The 20,539-nt window shown below is 52.2% G+C and overlaps 1 protein-coding gene across 1 annotated transcript; it reads left to right on the forward strand.

The window, feature by feature from the left end:
• Window positions 1–3,622: 3,622 nt before the first annotated feature.
• On the forward strand, window positions 3,623–20,439 carry CLN6 (CLN6 transmembrane ER protein). Its single transcript, XM_047074878.1, has 7 exons — window positions 3,623–3,812; window positions 10,087–10,201; window positions 14,655–14,753; window positions 15,805–15,993; window positions 16,286–16,341; window positions 17,145–17,267; window positions 18,870–20,439. The coding sequence occupies exons 1-7, from the start codon at window positions 3,727–3,729 to the stop codon at window positions 19,138–19,140; spliced, it is 939 nt and encodes a 312-aa protein (XP_046930834.1). The 5' UTR covers window positions 3,623–3,726; the 3' UTR covers window positions 19,141–20,439.
• Window positions 20,440–20,539: the final 100 nt, after the last annotated feature.

Raw genomic sequence — 20,539 nt, forward strand, 5'->3', positions numbered from 1 at the left:
CGAGGCAGGATATGTGTGTGTGCCGCCACTGGGAGAGGGATGCAGCCAGGGAAGCTGCAGTGAGGAAAAGGGGGCGAGACAGACGAGGACAGAGATCTTTGCCGAGCTGGCCGCCATGAGCGTCAACTATGCTAGATCCGGTGGGACCTTCTCTAAAGAGGCTCTGTGAAGCTTAGGACAGTTCATCCAGAAAGAGGAAGCAAAGATTTCTCTGCCAAACCCTGTTTCTTGTCGGTCAAAGTTTCACTCCGTGGAGTGTCCGACACCCCTGAACTTCTGAAAGCAGAAGTTCGGAGGGGGTGTGGGTGCAGTTGGCTTGTGCTGGAATGAAACAGGTGGCAAGCACCTGGAAGACAGGTGTGGCTGAGGGGACCTTAGGTGACGCACCAGAAAGTAACCGATATGGCAGTAATTGAAAAAGAGTGAGAACATCTGCTACATAAAAGTTGAAGCCACTGGGCTGGACAATCCCAAAGGACCTTCCCAGCTAAAAAGTTCATTGGGACATGTTTCAGTGGAATGGCAGCTCAAAGGGCTGAGACCATCTACCCTTCTTGGGTGAAGGAACCATGTCCCCAGAGAGTTGCAAGCAAGATCCTTGGAAACGTGTGCCACTCAGTGCCCAAGGGTTGATGCCAACTTTGCTCTGCCCCTCGGCCCCCAAATGTCCATGCAATTTGAGAGCACATGAAGATGATGTTCTTAGAATCCTGATGGGACAGAAAAAAAAAATAATAATAAAAAAAATAAAAATAAATAAAAAAAATGGGGCGCCTGGGTGGCGCAGTCGGTTAAGCGTCCGACTTCAGCCAGGTCACGATCTCGCGGTCCGTGAGTTCGAGCCCCGCGTCAGGCTCTGGGCTGATGGCTCAGAGCCTGGAGCCTGTTTCTGATTCTGTGTCTCCCTCTCTCTCTGCCCCTCCCCCGTTCATGCTCTGTCTCTCTCTGTCCCAAAAATAAATAAACGTTGAAAAAAAAATAAATAAAATAAAAAAAATTAAAAAAAATTAAAAAAAAAAAAGAATCCTGATGGGACAGGAAAGAGAGGGACTGATAATCCCTCTAGGCTGGGGCGGCGGGGGGGGGCGGGTTTCATCATGTTCATTCAGAAAGGCCTGGCCCCCCGTCAGCCTGGGATCCCTTCCACTCAGGGGGCAGCTGCCGGCTCCAGACGGGAGATAGATTTGTGGGTATTTAAGGGATTGGAGGATTAAATGGGCCAGAGAAGCTTCCTCCACACAGCCTCATCCTCTAATGGCTGGAAGCCCAACCCTGGGTGTTATTAAACTGATATTACATCACAGGCACTTCATACCCCTTCCTTTGAAGCCAGGCTTGCAAAGCCAGCAGGGAATAAGAGATTGGGGTCAGAGCTGGCACATACATAGATCAATCTGTAGGAGGAAGATCAGACTCACCAAAATTAAATCTGGGATCCAGTCTGAGCATTGTCATTGGCTGACCCTGGGGATGCTACTTCGGCTCAGGACACTGGCTTTCTCTGCTGCGAAACAGGGACACTGCCAACTCTGCTCATGACCTGGTGAGGAGCAAATGAGAGAAGAAAAGCTATAAAGTCAACCTGCCCTTTAGTGGGGCTGCGGTGGGCGCCAGGGTGTGGCCTGTGGGCTGCTGGCGCCCAGGATGGGGCTGATGGAAAGTGACCCTGGGGCAGGCACCAGTCACAGCCAGGATAGGACATGGGCTCTGATCAAAATGAGAAGGAATAAAAACTCGGTAAGTCTCCCAGCAGAAAAGACAGGAAGGAAAATGGAACTGAAACAGGCACAGCTGGGACCCCTCAGGTCACACAGGACACATCAGGTCCAGGGGCAGACTGCAGTAAAGAAGCAACCCACCAGGTTCTAGGCCAAGTGCTCCACGTGCACTACTCCACTTAATGATCACACCCCGCGATGCAGTAGATGCAACAGGATTCTCCTTGTTGCAGATGAGTAAACTGAGGCTGGGAGCGGTTCAAGAATTCACCCAAGTGTCACGGCAAGTTAGGAACAGTACCGGGATTGAAACCCAGGCCATCTGCGCGCAGACTGTTCTTGGGATCTGCCCTTTGTTCTTTCTTCTCACAGGGACCCCGTCTCCCCAGGCGGCCTCTTGGGTTCTGACTGTCATCTGTATTCCTCGGACTCGCAAGTCAGTCTGCCATGCTCCCAGATCTGGCCTGAGCTCCAGATCCACAGGACCAACAGCCTTCCCGACCCACCTCAGGCATGCGTCCAAGGAAGAAGTCTCACTTACCCTAAACCTGCTCCGACCCACTTCCCAGAGGGCATCTCCACCATCCACCCAGCTGCAGAACCTGGCCAGAGCCTGGACTCTTCTTTCTTCACCCCTGACATCCAAGTCACACGCATGGTACCCTCCATGCAACTGAGGTTGTCAAATCTCTCCTTGCCACGGTGGCTCCTACCAGAGCAGGCCCCTCACTAGAACACGGGCACACCACATACTCCCCGTGGCGGTCTCCAGCCCTGCCTCCTCTCATCCGCCTAACACTGCAATGCAAATATAATGGGCCACTTCCTAGGCTGTCCTTCCCAGGACGAAGGCCCTCTTCATCTGCGCCCTTCCCCAGGCCAGCTCCTCTTGCTCTGCTGCTCTCACTGAACCTCCTTCTGTTCTCCAAACACCAGCTTCTCTCTGGATGCTGAGCCTCCTGGCTGGTGGATCCCTCCCTCAGACACTTCCGCACTCACTGTGTTCCCTCCATCCCTGCTCAGACTTCACCGTCAGCTCGGAAGTCCAAAGTCGCCAGATGCCTGGTCTGACCCCACCCTTCCAAGTCTCTGGGGCCACAACACTGAGTACCTTCCCCACCACACCATTTACCAACGCCCCCTTCAGCCACCAAATGTAAGCCTTACTAGAGCAAGGTTTGTGCGTTCTGGCCCCACAGCGCCCTGCTCACAGCGGAGAGTTAATAGACGTTTGAGTGGGAGAGAGAGAGGGCAAGCGACTTTTCCAAAGCCACAAAGTCTAAGAGAGTGACAAATCCAGAATTGGAATCTGCACCAACTCATCCGACCCCACCCCAAGTTGGAAACAATTAGCTACTCCTCTCCGTATTACCCTCTTATTCCGCCCATTATTTAATTCTTAGCGTCACGGGCCACAGAAGTGACATTTTATAAAGCGACATCTTCCATTTGAAAGATGGGCGCGCAGCGCAGTTGGGGAGGACATCCCTCCGTCCCCCGCCGTCCCTGTCCCCAAGGACAAGGGAAATCCCGCCTGGCCTCCTCCCCCGGGGGCATCTGGATCTGGTGAGTCTTTCTCCGGGTTCCTACCCGACTCAGACCAGTATCCGGGCCTCGGCCTGCCTAGGCAAAGCTTCCCGCCCAGACCTCGCCGGCGTCCCCAGCAAAGCCCAGCCCCCACAGGGCCACACGCGCTGCGCGCGCAGGCCCGCACTGCACCCCGCTCTCCTCAGGGGACGCCACCTCTGTCGCGTACCTCCTACCCCAGTCCGGGCGCGCCCCGCCTCCCTGGCTCCGTCCGCCTCGCGTCCCTCCCCTCCTCCCCGCCTGCGTCGGCCCCGCCCCGGGTCCCGCCCCTCCCGCTCGCGCCCCCAGGGCTGAGCGCTCTCCCGCCGGCCCGCCACGCCCCGCCCCGCGCCGGGTGTCCGCCGTCGCCAGCGCCGGGGCAGGGGAACGCTTCCCCAACTTGGAAAGCGGGGCCGCAGCGCCCGCCGCCGGCGGGGCAGCCATGGAGGCAGCGGCGCGGAGGCGGCAGCATCCGGGAGCGGCGGGCGGCGCGGGCGCGCAGCCGGGCGCGTCCTTCCTGCAGGCCAGGTGGGCGCGTGCTGGCGCGGGGAGCCGGGACCCGGGGGCGGGGTCCCCGCTGGAGGAGCCCGGGGCGGCCCGGGGGCTGCCCTCGCTGCGCCCTGGCGCCTGGGCCCCGTCTCCACTTCCCTTTCTCTTCCTGGGGGTGCCCCGGGCCCGGGCCGGCTGGAGGACAGTCGCTGCTCTGGGGAGACCTCTCCAGGGGTCCGAGAGACTCGAGGTGGGGGGCGGCGGGCCACAAGACACCTCCGCTCACCTTGCCCCCAGCTCAGCTGCCCGCCCCGGTCTCCATTTCCAAGTTCTCGGGGTCCCTACAAGCTGAATAGGACTTGGATTCTGGTATTAATCGGGAAGCTCACTCCTTATCCCAAGACTGTGAGAATGGAAATGCCAGGGACAGGGAAGTGTGGAAGCTTTCCTCCATGAGGGAGGGCTTTTCTCACTCTTGTGTTGTTCCCTTCTCTCTCCAAAGGGAAGTTCTTGGTTTATGTAGTTGAGACCAGGAGTGGCCGAGGAAGAGGCACGGAAACCACCATTTAGTCTTTCCCTCCATTCTGCGTTCACCCTGTCGTATAGGCCAGAAACATTCCTTGCGGTGAGCAGGTCTTTATTAAGCGCCTCTGCTGTGCCCAGTGCTGTGGCAGGCACCGGAGGGGTGGGTAGGGTGAAGCCGGGAGGGGCTCGCAGTGCGGAAGGGGCTGAGAGGTCATCGCGGAGAGCAGCGTGGAGGAAGTGGCACTTGAGCCGGGTCTCAAGAGTACTCAGTAGGTGACTCAGGGACGAAAAGTTCTTCCAGCCAGGGGGAAAGCTTGAGGAAAGTCAGGTGGGCAGGCGTGCTGGAGCTTTCTGGTGTAGAGTGGCAAGAGATGTGGACTGATTGGGAAGGGCCTTTCCTGGCAGCTGGGCTGGGGTGAAAGCCTAGACTTCCCAATTTAAGGAAATTTAAGGCCATGTTCACTCTGTGGCAACTCTGTGCCTACTTAAATGTTGGGCCCTGTGTGCCTCACTTGCCTCACCCTAGTTCCTGCCCTAAATGGCAGGTTAAGAATGCAGCCTTTATTCTGTAAGCACAGGGGAGCCATGGAAGGTTTTTGAGCACTAGTATGCTCAGAGTCAATTTTAGGAGGTTTGTGGTATGATTAGGGATGAGGGAAGAAATCTGAGGGACTTGGCTGAGGGCAGCCCTTTCTCCTGCTACTGAGGGCCATCTCTGTTCTGGATCTCCTTCCACGTTGGGGGTCTTTGACTGCCCTGAACTGTGGAAGTCCAATCAGAACAATGGGTGGGTATCAGATATGATCACCACTTTATCTTATGTGCGGGGCTTCCATATGCAGTATCTTTCTCAGTGGCAAGACCCAGGGTCTACACCTAAGGCTTCTGCTCCTACTATTCCACTTTGGCTGCTGAGGGGTAATGTTCCTCTTCATTCCTGATGAGCTCACTACCAGCAGGGTGTTCCCTGAGGATGGCATGAGGGCTGACTCACTTCCAGGGTATCTCTGCCACCATCTTTGGGTACCTCTAGGACCATTTTCAGTATCATTGTTTAAGACACTAGGTACCATCATCCTGTCCAATTCCTAAGATGCTTGGCTTTCCTCTGCTGCATCCATGCTTTGCTCGCATACCTCTAATGACACGGTGCTCACTACCTTTCAAGGTAGCCCATTCCAGCTTCCACCTGTTCTGTTGACAATTTTTGTATTGCAATCAACATAATAATGCCTATCATTAAATAGCACTGGAGGACTTAGAGTAAAAAATCAATGGTTCTGTGTTCCACCTTTCCCTTGCACCAGAGACAACCTTCTTTTAGCTCTTTGTACTAGAATTAAATTCATATTTTTAAATGATATTAACAAATACCATGTAACACTTTCCACAGACCAGGTCCTGCGCTAAAGTTTTGCACGTAATAATTCCACCACAACTCTCAAGATAGGATCTACTATTTTTTACAGGTGAGAACATTGAGGCCCAAGACAGATTAAGTAACTTGCTCAAAATCTGTTTAATGGCAAAGCTGGGATATGAACCTAGGTGTTCTCTAAAGTCTATATTCTTTTTTTGTTTAATGTTTTATTTATTTTTGAGAGAGAGAGAGAGAGTGTGTGTGTAAGTGGGCGGGGGTGGGGTGCAGAGAGAGAAGACAAGCACTGAATTCCAAAGCAGGCTCCAGGCTTTGCATTGTCAGCACAGAGAGCGATGCAGGGCTCCAACTCATGAACTGTGAGATCATTATCTGAGCCGAAGTTGGATGCTTAACCGACTGAGCCACCCAGTCTAAAGTCTATATTCTTAAAAGCTATGTTCAACTGCCATTTCTTGGTTTATCAATTGTAGCTTCTAAGATAATGTTTCCCGATTTCCTGTTATGATTTGGCTCACTTACACCTCCCCCATATTCACAAGATGGTTCTTTTTATCTATTCTTAGTTTTTAAACTATTTTTAGTTTTTCTCTTTGTTACCCTTGTTAGCCTCAGGGAACATGCATACACCATTATTTCTTTTTTGGGCAACTGTAGGCAGTATCTCTTGCTTCCTTTTTCAAAGGTGAATATTAGTCCTCTACTCTAATGTTTAGCTTTTCTTACCCTTTCCCCAGCTCCTTTCCTCTATAGATTTACTTTCTTGTTCTCGAGGTTAATGGTATTTACCTGCTGTTTTTCAGCCATAATTGTGTTCATGTTTTGTGTGTGGATGGACTCTAAATTCTGAAAAAATCAGTATACAATATTTTTATTAGTTAAGCCATGTGAACATTATTCCCTACAAAGCCAAGGAATATTTAACAGTACCATATGCTTTCTTATATTGCTTTTGTTTTTCCTGGGGTTTCTAATTGCCTTTCTTTTTTCCCCTCTTATACTTGCCTTCATTTTCTCATTTTTCACTTGAACTTTCCATCATGTCAGGTACTTTACCATTCTTTATGGTAAATCAGTCCCTCTATAGTTCCCATTTATGGGTCCCTGGCTGAGTCCTTCCTTTTCTGCCAGGGAGTCCTACAGATGCTGACTGCTTTTAATATTTCAACTGTATATGATGTGTTTCCCAACTGTCATGGTATCAGTTCCCCCATATGGTAGACTTATAAAGCTGTGGAGGAGAGAAAAGGCCATCCTCGTCTTGGGTTACCTGCCATTGTGCTTTTACTAGTGTTCTCAGCAGCAGCTTCTGATGACTGAGATGTAGAGCTGGCACAGGCCAGGGGCTCAGTTTGTGAAGTCTGTGGAGTCAGGAACTTGGGACAGGCCTGAGGTTGCTCATCCCCAGGACAAGGACTGGGGAAGAGGATGGCCTTCATTCTCCATGATCTTCCTCCTGTGGTCAGAGTCCCGACAGAAAAAACCATCAGATGCTGACCAATCTTGATTCCCAAGTTGAGTGCCCTATGTCTGCTCTTTTTTTTCCTGCCCCACTAAGCCAGCTGGACTAATGACAGGGATTCCCATTAACTGAGGTGCCCCCTTAGGTAGAGGAGGAAATAATTACTGAGCCCCTAGTATCTGTTAGGTATCCACAGCTTACAGAGACCCATACCCAAGTGCTTCCCCAGGCTTTCAAAATACCTTTCTTCTCTGTACCAAACATCTTACTCTTTGCCCAGTTTGGAAGTTTCCAGAATAAAACACTGAGGGCTGTTATCCTCTTTCTTCCAGCAAGTTCTTCAAACCTGGAGTTTCCCACCATCTGCTTTTTCAGGCCTTGACTGATAGTCACTAAGGGGAAGGGCAGGTGGGGACCTCTAAGCCAGTCTCTCATCTCAGACCCATCTCAGATGAATCCTCACAGTTTCTGAGTATCTGCTCAGTCTAAAGCCCCTCCAGTCCCTCCCTTCTCTTCCTCTTCACGAATAAGCCAGGCATTCAACTCCATGCAGTGCCTTTCTCACTTCCACCTCCAGGCCTTTGATCTCGCCCTCCTATTGCTTTTCTGCCTACTTAAATCCACCCGTCCATGCTTCCTGGCTCTCTTCCTTCATGCCAGCTTTGCATACTGCTCCAGGCCTTACTGAGCCTTCTCTGTCTTGACCTCCTCATATGTCACATAGTTTATTATAATAGAAACAGGATAGCAAACTATTTAGAGCACAGATCTTGAATTCATATAGACACAGATTTGAATTTATGCTGTTCAGGACTCATGGGTTACAAGTGACATAAAGCCAGGGTGAATGGCAGCACCCTTAGCAAAAAGGAATGTATTGGCTCATGTGGCCAAACCTTTAGCTTGGGGTTACCTAGAACTCTCAGGGCTTTTCCTCTTCTTTTTCCCCTGGTCCTCTCTGCAGGGTTGCTTCATTCTCACCTGGCTGTTCTTTAAGGCTCGCCCCTTAGCCACACATAGCCCTGGATTTGCATCCTTAGCATCCCAGTGCCAGAAAGGGAGGGACTCTTTCCACCAGCTCTAATTAGAAACATCCCACCGGGCTGGCTTAGGTCACTGGCCCTCCCTGTGACTAAGGAAACCTCATCTCTTACTAGAAGCAGCTTGGAGTGGGAAATAGGCCGACAAAAGGAATAGTTGCTGTAGCGCCATACCACACAGGTGATCTTGGCTAAGCCCTTAAGCCCTGTAAGCCTCAGTATCCTCATCTGTAACACACGAGGGGAACAACCTCCTGGTATTGCTGTGAGGATTCAGTGAGATGGTGTAGGTGAAGCTGCTAACACAGCACACACTCAGCACTCAATAAGTGGTGGGGCACTCAGTAGAAGAGAGGGGAAGGCTTAGTTGACCCAAGAAAGGCCCACCCCACCTCTTACCTGCCACCAGAGGATGATGAGATCTCCCAGAGCTTGGCCCTCTGCCTCTGGGTTACTCTACCAGCCCACTGTGGACCATTGTTAGAATTGCCCGAAAGGGATCTCAGAAAGTTATGGACGCCATAGTAGCACTGAGAAGAGGAAAAAACCTTCACAATGCCTCTAAGCTAATGTTTGCCAGTAAAAACAATGAGTAACTGGTAATCAAGATTGTTTAAAATCAACCAGTGATCACTAAGCATCAACCAGGAACTGAGCCAAGAACGCTGGGTAACATGGACCATTCACACAGCTTCTGTTCTCAGCACAAATAGAGCAATAAAACTCACACTTCACTCATCGTAAGAAGTAGCAGGCTGTTTGTCACTGGAGGTGTGCAAAGTAGTCTCAGGGAGGATTTGGACGCTGATAGGGTGGTGGGTGAGTTGAAGAGAACCTTAAAAGCCATCCGTCTTCTTAAGGGTGTACATAAGAACAAAGCTCCAGACCCATGAGGTCATGGCTAGACAGGGAGTTAGTGATGAAGCACTCCCTGTACTGGAGCTGGTGGGGCTTTGGGAAAAGACTTATTAAGGAAGCCTTCCTGGAGGAAGTGGCATAGGCACTGGCCCTTGAACTTCAGCTCATCTGTGAAAAACAGATGGCTAACGACTTGGCAGGAGGGACGGGCATCGAAAGATATGTTGTCAGATGGTGTTCCACTTCTTGCCATGTCTCTTGCATCAGCTTGTTTCCGCTGGCTGCTCTTGTGTGGATTAGTGAGACGAGGTACACCAGCAGCCCTATTCTCACCTCCTCCAGGTTCAAGAAGGAGGGAAAGAGACTGTTGATCGGAATCTATGGTCTAGGAGGCTGATCTCCCTGAAGGGCTGTGATTGGTCCAGCTCAGGTCACATGCCCATCTGGTGGCCCAATCATTGTGAACATGATGATGGCATAGAGGTTAAAAATACAAGCTCTGGAGCCTAGTCATTTAGGCTTCAATATTTGGCTGTGTAACTTTGGGCAAGTTACTTAACATCTTACACCTCAGTTTTTCCACTTGTAAAATGGGGGTAATATTCCAACCTCAAAGGGTTTCTGTGAGGAGTAAAAGTGTTGAATGAGATAATGCATGCAAACAGCCATGATGTGCCTGGAATATAGTAAGTGTTCAATAAAGGTTCGCTATTGTCATCCATCATCATGATTCACATTTTCCAGCTACATTTGCATCTTTGCCCCATTAGATGTCCCCATCATGCTATAGGAGAGAATGCCCAATGGTTATTATACCTGTTTGGCAGTTTCCTTACTGAATCACAGAGAAGCTAAGCTTCCAGGACAGCTGGAATCCATTCCCAGGACATGTCCCCCTTGGCCTCAGAGCCAGTATTTCCAGCAAAACTCATTTTCTAGAAATTAATCCTCTTGCCCTCAAATCCCCATACCTTTCTGTGGCTCATCTCAGGGGGAAGATTCCCATGGGAGGAGAGAAGAGCTGACCCCTCTTGTCTGGTTCCTTCCCAGGCACAGCTCCGTCAAGGCTGATGAAGCTGCCGGCACAGCTCCCTTCCACTTTGACCTCTGGTTCTACTTCACCCTGCAGAACTGGGTTCTGGACTTTGGCCGCCCCATTGCCATGGTGAGTGCGAAGCTATGGACAGAGCCCCTACCAGCAGTGAGAACACAGTGTGACGTGAATTAGCTGAGTGACCTTAGACAAGGCACTTCCCCTACCAGTAAACTGCAAGAATACGCCTGGATGCTTTCATGTGCTTTAGCTCATGACTGTGCCAACAAGTGGGGATCTGGGGCCTGAATAGTCATATTGTCCCCTGACTCTCATAGGGGAACTGGTGGCCCTAAACAGTGATACCGTGCCCCTCTTCCATCCCACCATCCCATACCCAGGTTTAACCAAATCACCAAGCCATACAACAGGGTATGGGAAAGAAAACAGAGCATCCCCACAGCCTTGGTATATTATTTTTCTGGAGGTAAAGAGTATAGGTTGATTTTGCATGGCTCTGAGCCTCGGGTAATTTTTAGTGCTATCTTGTGAAACCATCCCCTTCCCTCCAAGGCTAGTTCATGCATCAGTGTACAAGGGTGGTCTGTACAGAGATCAATACTGGAAGAGTATTGAAACTCCTGGCTTGTCATAAGTAGGTAGGTAGGTAGGTAGGTAGGTAGGTAGGTAGATAGATAACAGAATGTGAAAAATTGAGTGATGTACCACCTTGCATCAAATTGTTCATTTTTGCGTGTGGGTGGTAACAATAACAACATCCGATGCTGAAACTGACACCTTGCACATGCTAGTGATAATGCAAATCAGCAAAGCCCTTTTGAGTTTTTATTTATTTATTTTTTTAGTAATATCTACACCTACCATGGGGCTCGAACCCACGACTGGGGGATCAAGAGTCACACGCTCCTCCAACTGAGTCAGCCAGGCGCCCCATAGCAAAGCCCTTTTGGAAAGCAGTTTGTCAAGATGATAACTAGGCACCTAAAGAATAGTGCCTAGTTGGGGCGCCTGGGTGGCTCAGTCGGTTAAGCGTCCGACTTTGGCCCAGGTCATGATCTCACGGTCCGTGAGTTCGAGCCCCGTGTCGGGCTCTGTGCTGACAGCTCAGAGCCTGGAGCCTGCTTCAGATTCTGTGTCTCCCCCTCTCTCTCTGTTCCTCCCCCGTTCATGCTCTGTCTCTCTCTGTCTCAAAAATAAATACACAAAGAAAGAAAGAAAGAAAGAAGGAATAGTGCCTAGCATATGCACTTTTATTGAATTAAGAATAATAATAACATTAAGGTAGAAATAGTGGTTAACATACATTGAGTGCTTACTCTGTTCTAAACCTGTTAAGTGTTTAAACTCATTTGATCCTCACCTCAAATTTGATCCTCTTATTAATCTTGATTTCATAGATGGGAAGACTCAAGGGTAGAGAGGGCCACCCACATAGCAAGTAGAAGAGCCAGCATCTGTGTGCCGGCACTCTGGCCCCAGAGACTACCCCCTTCCTGTCTTGTGTATATCCAGGACCCTAATGTGTCCTTCCCTCCTGACCCAGTAAGACCTCTTCCAAGAATCTGCCCTGAAGACATAATCAGCAAGAAGACAAGAGCCTCTATACCCAATGGTGTTCCCTGTAGTGTTGCTTACCTTGAACGTGACTTCAGTGTCCAGCATAGGGACTGGGTAAATCAACTTTTTGTATCCAGTACAGAGAACATTATCTGGCCTTTAAACAGGAATCATAGATACTATAGAGCAACCTGGGACGTTGAAGGAGCATAAAGGTATAGAAGTGATAGGCATCCTGCCTGACTGCAAGTCAGTGACAGTCTTAACATCTTGTACACATGGGATCAGAGGCTTGAAGGGGATTAAGAAAAGCTGTTCTGGCAGCACTGTTGGAGCGGATTTATGGTGGATGCTGTTTCTCCTTTGGGCAGACTCTCCATAGGGCGTACATGTTGTTTTGAAGTGTGGGAGAAAGAAAAGAGACTGAGTCGGGGTTCGCGATCAGGTTTGTAGGTGACCTTAGGCAAGTCAGTGTCTACTGGGCTTTGGTTCTCTCATTCATAAGAATGCTGGTTGGCCTGGCTGCTCTGATCCCCCTTCTGGAAAGAAAGCCCCATATATTGGGGACCAAAGGAACTGCCATGGGGGAGGGGGAAATGAGGCCAGGAGTAGGCTCATGGCTCCCTCACTCATTAGGACTCAGCCACAACAGGCCGTGGGGGTCTCCTGCAGGGCAAATCACTTCCCCAGCCTGCCCAGCAACCTAAGTGGGCTTGTTAGGAGAGTAGACATTTGAAAAGCTCGTATATACACTGGAGCTTCTGAAATGTAGGCATAGCAGTCCCAAATTTGTAATCGCAAAAAACAAAGTCTTAACAAGTTATAAAAGTAGTACGTAACAAGTCAACTAATACCCAGGCATATGAATAAGTGTTGGAGTCTCCCTTTCCAGTCCCACCCCTGGAGGTTTGAGACACAGCAACCCCACTCCTTTCTCTGCTCATGCAAACGTATATACACTCTTTTCCCCTTTCTAACCCAAATGGGATTTTCCTTTACACCTTATTCTACAGCTTGCTTGCTTTACTTTAGAACATATCATGGCTGTCTTTCCATGTCAGTATGTATAAGGTATCATTTCTGATAGTGGCTCCTTCACCATGGTATATATCTTTTCTTAAGAAACCGAAGTATAGGGGTGCTTGAGTAACCCAGTTGGTTAAGCGTCTGACTTCTGCTCAGGTCAGGTCATGATCTCGCGGTTCGTGAGTTCAAGCCCCACATTGGGCTCTTCACTCTTAGCGCAGAGCCGGCTTCGAGTCCTCTGTCTCCTCTCTCTCTCTGCGCCTCCCCCCTTCTCTCTCTCAAATATAAAATATTAAAAAAAAAGAAACTGAAGTACAGTTGACATACAAGTTTATGTTAGTGTCAAGTGCATGACATAGTGATTCGACAATTCTATATGTTATGCCGTGCTCACCACACTGAGTGTAGTCACCATACCACATTATTACAATATCAGTGACTATATTCTTTTGGCTGTACTTTTCATCCCCATGACTTATTCATTTTATAACTGGAAGTTTGTGCCTCCTAATCCCCTCCACCTATTTTGCTCATCCCCCGACATCCTCCCCTCTGGCAGTCACCCATTTGTTCTCTGTATTTATGATCCGTTTTCTGTTTGTTGGTTGGTTGGTTTTTTAGATTCCACATATAAGTGAAAGCACATGGCATTTATCTTTCTCTGACTTATTTCACTTAGCATAGTACCCTCTAGGTCCATCCATGTTGCAAATGGGAAGATTCTTTTTATGGCTGAGTAATGTGTTGGTGGTGAAAACCTAACCCTCCTACAGTGTTGGTGGGAATACAAATTGGTGCAGCCACTGTGGAAAACAGTATGGAGATCCCTCAGAAAATTAAAAATAGAAATACCAAATGACCCAGTAATCCCATTACTGGGTATTTACCGAAAGAAAACGAAAACACCAGTTCAAAAAGATACATGCACCCCTGTGTGCATGGCAGCATTATTTCCAATAGCCAAGTTATGGAAGCAGCCCAAGTCTCCTTCAGTAAATGAATAAAGAAATAAGTGGATAAGGAAGATAGGGTATGTATATCCAACATCTATATCTTGATATAGATTAAGATCTAGAGATACACACTGAATAAGAGAGAAAGAGAGGAAAAGAGAGACCTGTATCCTGGGGGTTTTTTATATGTGCAGGTTAGTTTTCACCAACATGGCATTTCTGAATTAAAAGAGATAAACGTTTAAATTTTCGACTGAAATGTGTGGTCATTGCCTGTATTCTCAATCAACAGACACTGGAAGTACAGTTTGGGGGGTCGTCACATGTTTTGACCTCGCCCAGGGATTTTCACATGGACCCTGACAAGGCCAGTAGGACAGAGGGCATGGCAGGCCGAGAAACTGGTCCTGGCCTGCCTCCTGTCTCAGGAAACAGAGGGAAGAAAGAACTGAAGTTTCTTTTTCGTGGTAGAACTCACATATTTTCTCCTTTGTTTCCTAATTATACTTCTGACCCAATCTGGAAGCAGTGTCTGCAGTCCATCTGCTCAGGGCCCAGAACATGGGGCCTAGTGGTCAGGAGATCTTTTCATCAGCATAGCACCTGGAGTGCCAGACCCCTAAGGGCTCAAGTGGACCACCTGGGTCACATCTCTCGTGTTGCAGGTGGGGAAACCAAGGCCCAGAGAGCAGAAGGACTTGCCTGGGGTCACCCAGAAAGTGTGTGGCACCACTAAGTCCCAAGGTAGCCTCCAACTCCCAGACCAGCCCCCAGGGACATTTATTTAGTACCCACCGGGAGAGGGGCCCAGAGTCAGGTCCTGGATTTGCATCTGCTTGTGCATCCAGGAACAAATCCATTTACCTTCTCTGGGAGTCAGTTTCTCTGTCTGGGTCCCCCAGGGCTGCCAAGAGGATCCCCAGAGATCACAGAAAGAGTTAGATGTGTGTGGAGGAGGTGAGGGTTGACTCTCTGAGGGCTCATGGGACTCTGCCTGGGTGAACACCATCCCTCCCCTTGCTCCCCAGCTGGTGTTCCCTCTCGAATGGTTTCCGCTCAACAAGCCCAGCGTGGGGGACTACTTCCACATGGCCTACAACATCATCACGCCCTTCCTTCTGCTCAAGGTACAGTCCTCGGTTCCCTGCCCTCCCTTCCCACCCTCATTTCTTCCTCCCCTAGCAGGAAGCTGGTACCACGCCCTAGGAGTCATGGAAGCAGGAGGAAGCAGGCCTACCCTGCCTGAGTCGGGGGGATGAAGGCTGGGATGGAAGGATGGAGAAGGCCTCCCCCAGGAGGGGTGTTGGATTTGGGCATCCGTCTTGTGCGTCAGGGGATGATGTGGGAGCAGTGGTCAGGCAAAAGGACCTGAAGACAGGGCCATGCTTGGGAAACCAAATACATTTGGGGAGACTGAGGCAGAAGGAATGACTGAGGTGGTTGCCTGGGGAGAAGTCAAGGACAGTTGAGCAGGCAGGTAGGGTCCAGGTGGCAGGAACGGCCGCAGTGAAGGTGACCTATACTCTAGCCTGGAGATCCCTGACTTTGAGAAGTCACTGGGAGCACAGAGCTAGCTTTGCACATCCAAATAAGGGGTCTTAAAACAATTATTGCTGTCTACTGTGCCCATCATTGTGTTTCTAGAAAGACATTTCTAATCTCCAAAAGTATGAAGGGTATAATCTCAGAATTCAGAGGAGTCTAAAAGGTAAATAATTTAGTTTCAAAGTATCCCCCCCCCCCCAAAAAAAAAAAACCCTGATATTTTCTTTGTGTTTACCATGGACCAGTGACTCAGAAATCAGAGAGTCATGCCATTGAACCAGCCCAGCCACCCAGGGGCACACCTGGGACCCGGCAGAGGGCCAGGTCTGGGGCCTGGATGCCTGTGTTGAAGGCCTAGCTGTTGCCTCTAGCACACGGTTGCTGTGTGACCTTGGGCACTGAGCTAGCCCCTCTGAGTCTGTTTCCTCTCTGGGAGAAGGGGGTGCTGTTTCCCAGGTCATGCTGGGTCCACAGGGATCATATGAGACTCTGGAGGCCTGGTTGGCCTGCTAAAGTCAATTTCTGAGTGACTCTTCAACCGGCGGCATCTATCCCGCCCCAGGCGTGAGGGAGGGACTAGAGGGGCGTTTCCTATTGTGATAGAGGCTGAATCAGGCCTCTGTCTGACTTCAGCTCATTGAGCGGTCCCCCCGCACCCTGCCACGCTCCATGATCTACGTCAGCATCATCACCTTCGTCATGGGTGCCAGCATCCACCTGGTGGGCGACTCCGTGAACCACCGCTTGCTCTTCAGTGGCTACCAGCACCACCTGTCTGTCCGTGAGAATCCCATCATCAAGAACCTCAAGCCGGAGACACTGGTGAGGCCGCCTCCCCCAGTACTCGTAAAGCCCTGTGGGCACAGTCTGTCCTGGAGGCCAAAGAGATCGCCCCACCCATCACTGTGCCTGGCCTGCTAAAGGCATTCTGCTGGGTGAGGGCGCTGGACCCACCAAGCTAGGATGCTGGTGACACTTCAGGAAGTGGCACATTGACTGGCTCCCACCTGGGCCCCCTGGAGTAGAGCGCTGCTGGGGGGAGGCCTGAGGAAGGGTGGGCTGCGTGGGCCCCAGCACCTTTCCTGAAGCACCTGCCGTACCCTGCCGCCCTCAGATCGACTCCTTTGAGCTGCTCTACTACTACGACGAGTACCTGGGCCACTCCATGTGGTAAGTGATGGGGCTGTCTCAGCCAGGAGGGCAGCAACAGCCCCACTGTCTCCCCAGGGACCCTGGGCCCAGCCCCCTCTCCCCGTCCCCCCCCCCCCCCCCCGCTCTGCCGGGGGCCTCGGGGACACTGGACGAGCCTCTGGATGTGAGGCGGAGCCACTGGAAAGGCCTACCCTTCCCGCGCTGGCGCGGGGCCCCAGTGCGGCAGTGCCCGCGGCGGCCACTAGAGGGCAGCGAGCGGCTGTCCCTCCAGGGCCCTGCCGGGGCCAGGGGGGAGGGGCGCGGCGCGGACCGACTCTCGCCCCCTCGTCACGCTTGGGTGCGGGGGGGGGGGCACCGAGGGGGACCCCTACAGTGTCAGGACGTGATCTTTGGGAATGGAGGTCGGAACGAAGCCGAGGAAGGCCGGCTGGACCTGATGGGGGAGGGGCTGCCAGTACCCTGCTCCTCGAACTCCCGGGAGGGCCCCCTTCACCCCAAAGGCGGCGGAAACCTCCCAGATGTGCGCGGCTGCGGGAGAGTCAGGTTCCCCCACCCCCCATCCCCCCCTCGGAGTCAGCCGTCAGTTCTCCCTTGTCTTACATGAGGAGCCGGGCCAGGGGAGGAGTTCGATGGGGAGTTGGGGGTGGGGGGCGGGCAGCAAGCCTGGGACCCGGTGGCCTCCCTCCTGAGTGCGGTGGCTGGCTCCTGTCACACCGGGCCTACACTCGTGTTTCCAGGGCCCGTTTAGAACAGGCTGGACTCAACAGCCAAGAGAACCAAGTTGTCCTCTTCTAAAACGGGCACCCGTCTCCCTGTTGCAGGTACATCCCTTTCTTCCTCATCCTCTTCATATACTTCAGTGGTTGTTTCACTCCCACCAAAGCCGAGAGTTCAGCGCCAGGGGTGGCCCTGCTCCTGGTGATGCCCAGTGGCCTGTACTATTGGTGAGTGGACCTGGGGAAGGGGTGGGGGCGCTCAGTGAGCCAGGTAGTAAAAATGTGCTCTTGACCACGGTCCTGCTCCGTGACTTTCCTTGGGTTCCTGCTTCCTCCCCTGTGTAGTGGGGACTGTGACTGTGCTTTGTGGTCCCCTCTCTGTTACCAGGAAGCCAGGCCCAAGTGTGGTCTCTCTGGCCTCATGCCCCTCTGCTGTACCTCCCAGAACTCCAGTGCCACCGCGGTCCCAATAGACTCCACCTCGAACACCAAGCCCATAGAGCTCTGTGGGCCTCAGTTTCCTCCTCTGTGAAATGGGGACAATACCTGCCTGTCTCCCTCTCACAGGATGGTGAGGATCTAGAAGGAGGGAAAGGGACTTCACAAACTATAAAGCACTATGAAGGGGACAAGGACAGATAAAGGGGGGAAGTCCATGGCCTCCGGAGCTTGTCTGGTTTCTTTGTGCCTTCCAGCGCTCTCATCCCATTTCAGAGAGTAGACTCAGGCCTCGGCCAGGCTCTTCCCCCTCCTGTCAATTCTGCCCCGAGGATAGGCTCCACCCGAGGATCATGGGTGTCTTAGGAAGGACTGGACCCTTCTCTGATGGGAAGCTTGCCTCAGAATGAAAAAAGCCGCTTTTCCCTAGGGCCAGCTCCAAGCCACTTGCAGGGTCTGTCCCCGCCTCACCGAGAGGGTGCCCCCTAAGGACAGGCTTAAAAAGAAATGGGTGGCAACCACAGCAAGAGGGAGAGCGGTTCGGTTCGGGGAGGACTTCCTGCCCAGTCCTGACCCACTGCTGTGTTAGTGCAGAGACGGCCGCATAGGAGCAGCAGCATGCTTTCTCAAGTAAGAGGTGTGCACAGCTCTTGTCAGGTGTCTTACCTCTCGGGAGACGGGGCCATTTATGTCCCCATTCCAGGTAAGAAAACAGAAGCCCCAGGATATCATGTAAATCCCTCCAAGGCCACACAGCCACAAAGTTGCAGAGCTGTGTAATTCCTTGAGCCGAATGGGTCAGCATTGTGGTTCTTTCTCGAGGCAGGGGAGCGGAGGCGACAGCCTCTCAGATGCCCCGGCCGTGTGCTAGGCACTGCCTTAGGAGCTGCAGAGAACCCCGGGAGGTCTGAGACTGTCCCAGCCCCCGAGGAGACAGTGAGGACAACGCCTGTAAATTACAACTGCATTCCCAAACTCAAATGCCTCTAGGAACCAAGCTGGTGACAGAAATGCATCAAGCAGGCATCAAGTGAGGCAACAGTGAGTGGTGGGGACTGTGGCAAACTGCAGAACCGTGCACTCTCCAAAGGGCACAGCTGCTTTATCCTCTGATTGGTTGTTGTCATGCGGGAATATAGGCCTAATGTGACCAAAGAAACCAGAAACCCGCATTTGCAGCTAATCTGTTATTTAAACGTTGGTAACGAACTCAACATTTAAAACAAATATGCTGCCCGTGGGCTGGGCTCAGGGTAGCATGGTTCCCTGGGCCTCTTGTGAGATGAGCCACCCTGAGCGGGAGGGCAGCCTGGTATGAGGGTCCAGGGAGGGCTGCCAGGCAGGACAGAGCTGTCATGCCGCTCGCCTCCCCTCACCCCCCGGCCCCTTCAGGTACCTGGTCACCGAGGGCCAGATCTTCATCCTCTTCATCTTCACCTTCTTCGCCATGCTGGCCCTTGTCCTGCACCAGAAGCGGAAGCGCCTCTTCCTGGACAGCAACGGCCTCTTCCTCTTCTACTCCTTTGCGCTCACCCTCCTGCTTGTGGCACTGTGGGTCGCCTGGCTGTGGAATGACCCTGTACTCAGGAAGAAGTACCCGGGTGTCATCTACGTCCCTGAGCCCTGGGCCTTCTACACCCTCCACGTCAGCAGCCGACACTGAGTCCCTGGCACCAGCCGCTAGTGCTCTGCCTGGCGGGAGACGAGCCACAGAGAGTGTCTGAGTGTGGTGGGCGGGTGCTTGCGTGCGTGCACACACGTGTGTGTCCATCTGTGTGTGCAATTGTGACAACGCTGGTGGGGGTAGGTGTCTTGCACACGGGCGGGTGTTTGTGTGTGTGTGTGTGTGCGTGCAGAGTGCATCATCGTAATACTCGACTGTTTGGATCAAGTTTCTCTGTAGCTTCGATCTTTTCAGGATGGGATGTCGTCTTAGGCAGTGTGTCCAGGCCGAGGTCTGGGCCCTGCCTTCTTGTGCACCTGACTGGACTCTTCCCGGGATGTCTTCTGGTCGCCATCCCGGAGACGCCTGGTGGGTGGGGCAGCAGCAAGGAGGGGACTGGGCACGTCACCCGCCACCTGGCTCACCCCTCAGACCCGCCCTGACCCCGAAGGCCAGATCACAAAGGTTCTGATAACTTTCTGGGTGTTGTTGAGGAAGCACATCCATTCTCTAGGCGTCGCGTGCGCTAGCTGGGAGCATGGGCCCAAAGTGTGTCAGTGGGCCGGCTGCAGGCCCCTCTTGGGGCAGCCTTGGGATGGTTGAGTCGTCCCCTTCTGTTGCTGCCCTAGGAAGGGTACGCGTGCGACAGACCTCACCCAACCTCAGGTCACAGGGAGTGTTGAGCGCCCTGCCCCCTGCCCCTGGAGAGCCAGAGGCCAGCCCTCTCCCCTAACCGCAGCCTGATCTTGGGGTCTCTCCAGCCATTTCCCTCTGCCAGAAGCTGTATCCCTGCCCCCTAGCAGAACTATAGCACCCCTTCCCATCCGCCTGACCCGGGCATTTGAACTGCAGCTGAAGGCTGAGTTCTTAAACACTTGCAGTATTCCCTGAGCCCCATTATAGGGGCAGGGGCCTTTGGGAGATGTTGGGGGGAGCTGGAGACTCTCTCCTGGAGGCCTTGTCTGAGCCTGAATCTCTTGCCTTCTGCTGGCAGGCCTGCTCCCAGAAAAGGGAGGCTTTGTTCCCAGCAGGATCCCCCTGGGCCCACCTTCCCCCAGGCATCGGGGCCAGGTCTGCCCACACAGCTGCTGGCCCCCCAGCCCCATTTTCCAGCCAGCGCTGGCTCTGTGAGCTTGTGAGTCTCTCCCTGGACCCTGCCTCCATTCCTGTGTTCTCAGGGAGCCCCGTGCCTCCGATTTTCCTTTCATGTTGGGGTCCCTCTGCAGCCCCCTTAGAGGTCCCCCGGTCCCTGGTCAGATGGGTGGAGAGAGGTATCAATAAAGACCAGTGTGGAGCCAAGCCTGGCTGGTGGCTGCTTCTTGCTGAATTGGGGAGGCAGGAGGGAGTCCCCTGGAGCAGGGGAGGGAGTGACTGGTCTGAGGCCTGTGTGGCTCAGAGC

This window comes from Lynx rufus, unplaced genomic scaffold (assembly GCF_022079265.1).
Source record: "Lynx rufus isolate CCGP_SWC_20201006 ecotype Redwood Valley unplaced genomic scaffold, mLynRuf1.p SCAF_13, whole genome shotgun sequence".
Lineage (NCBI taxonomy): Eukaryota > Metazoa > Chordata > Mammalia > Carnivora > Felidae > Lynx > Lynx rufus.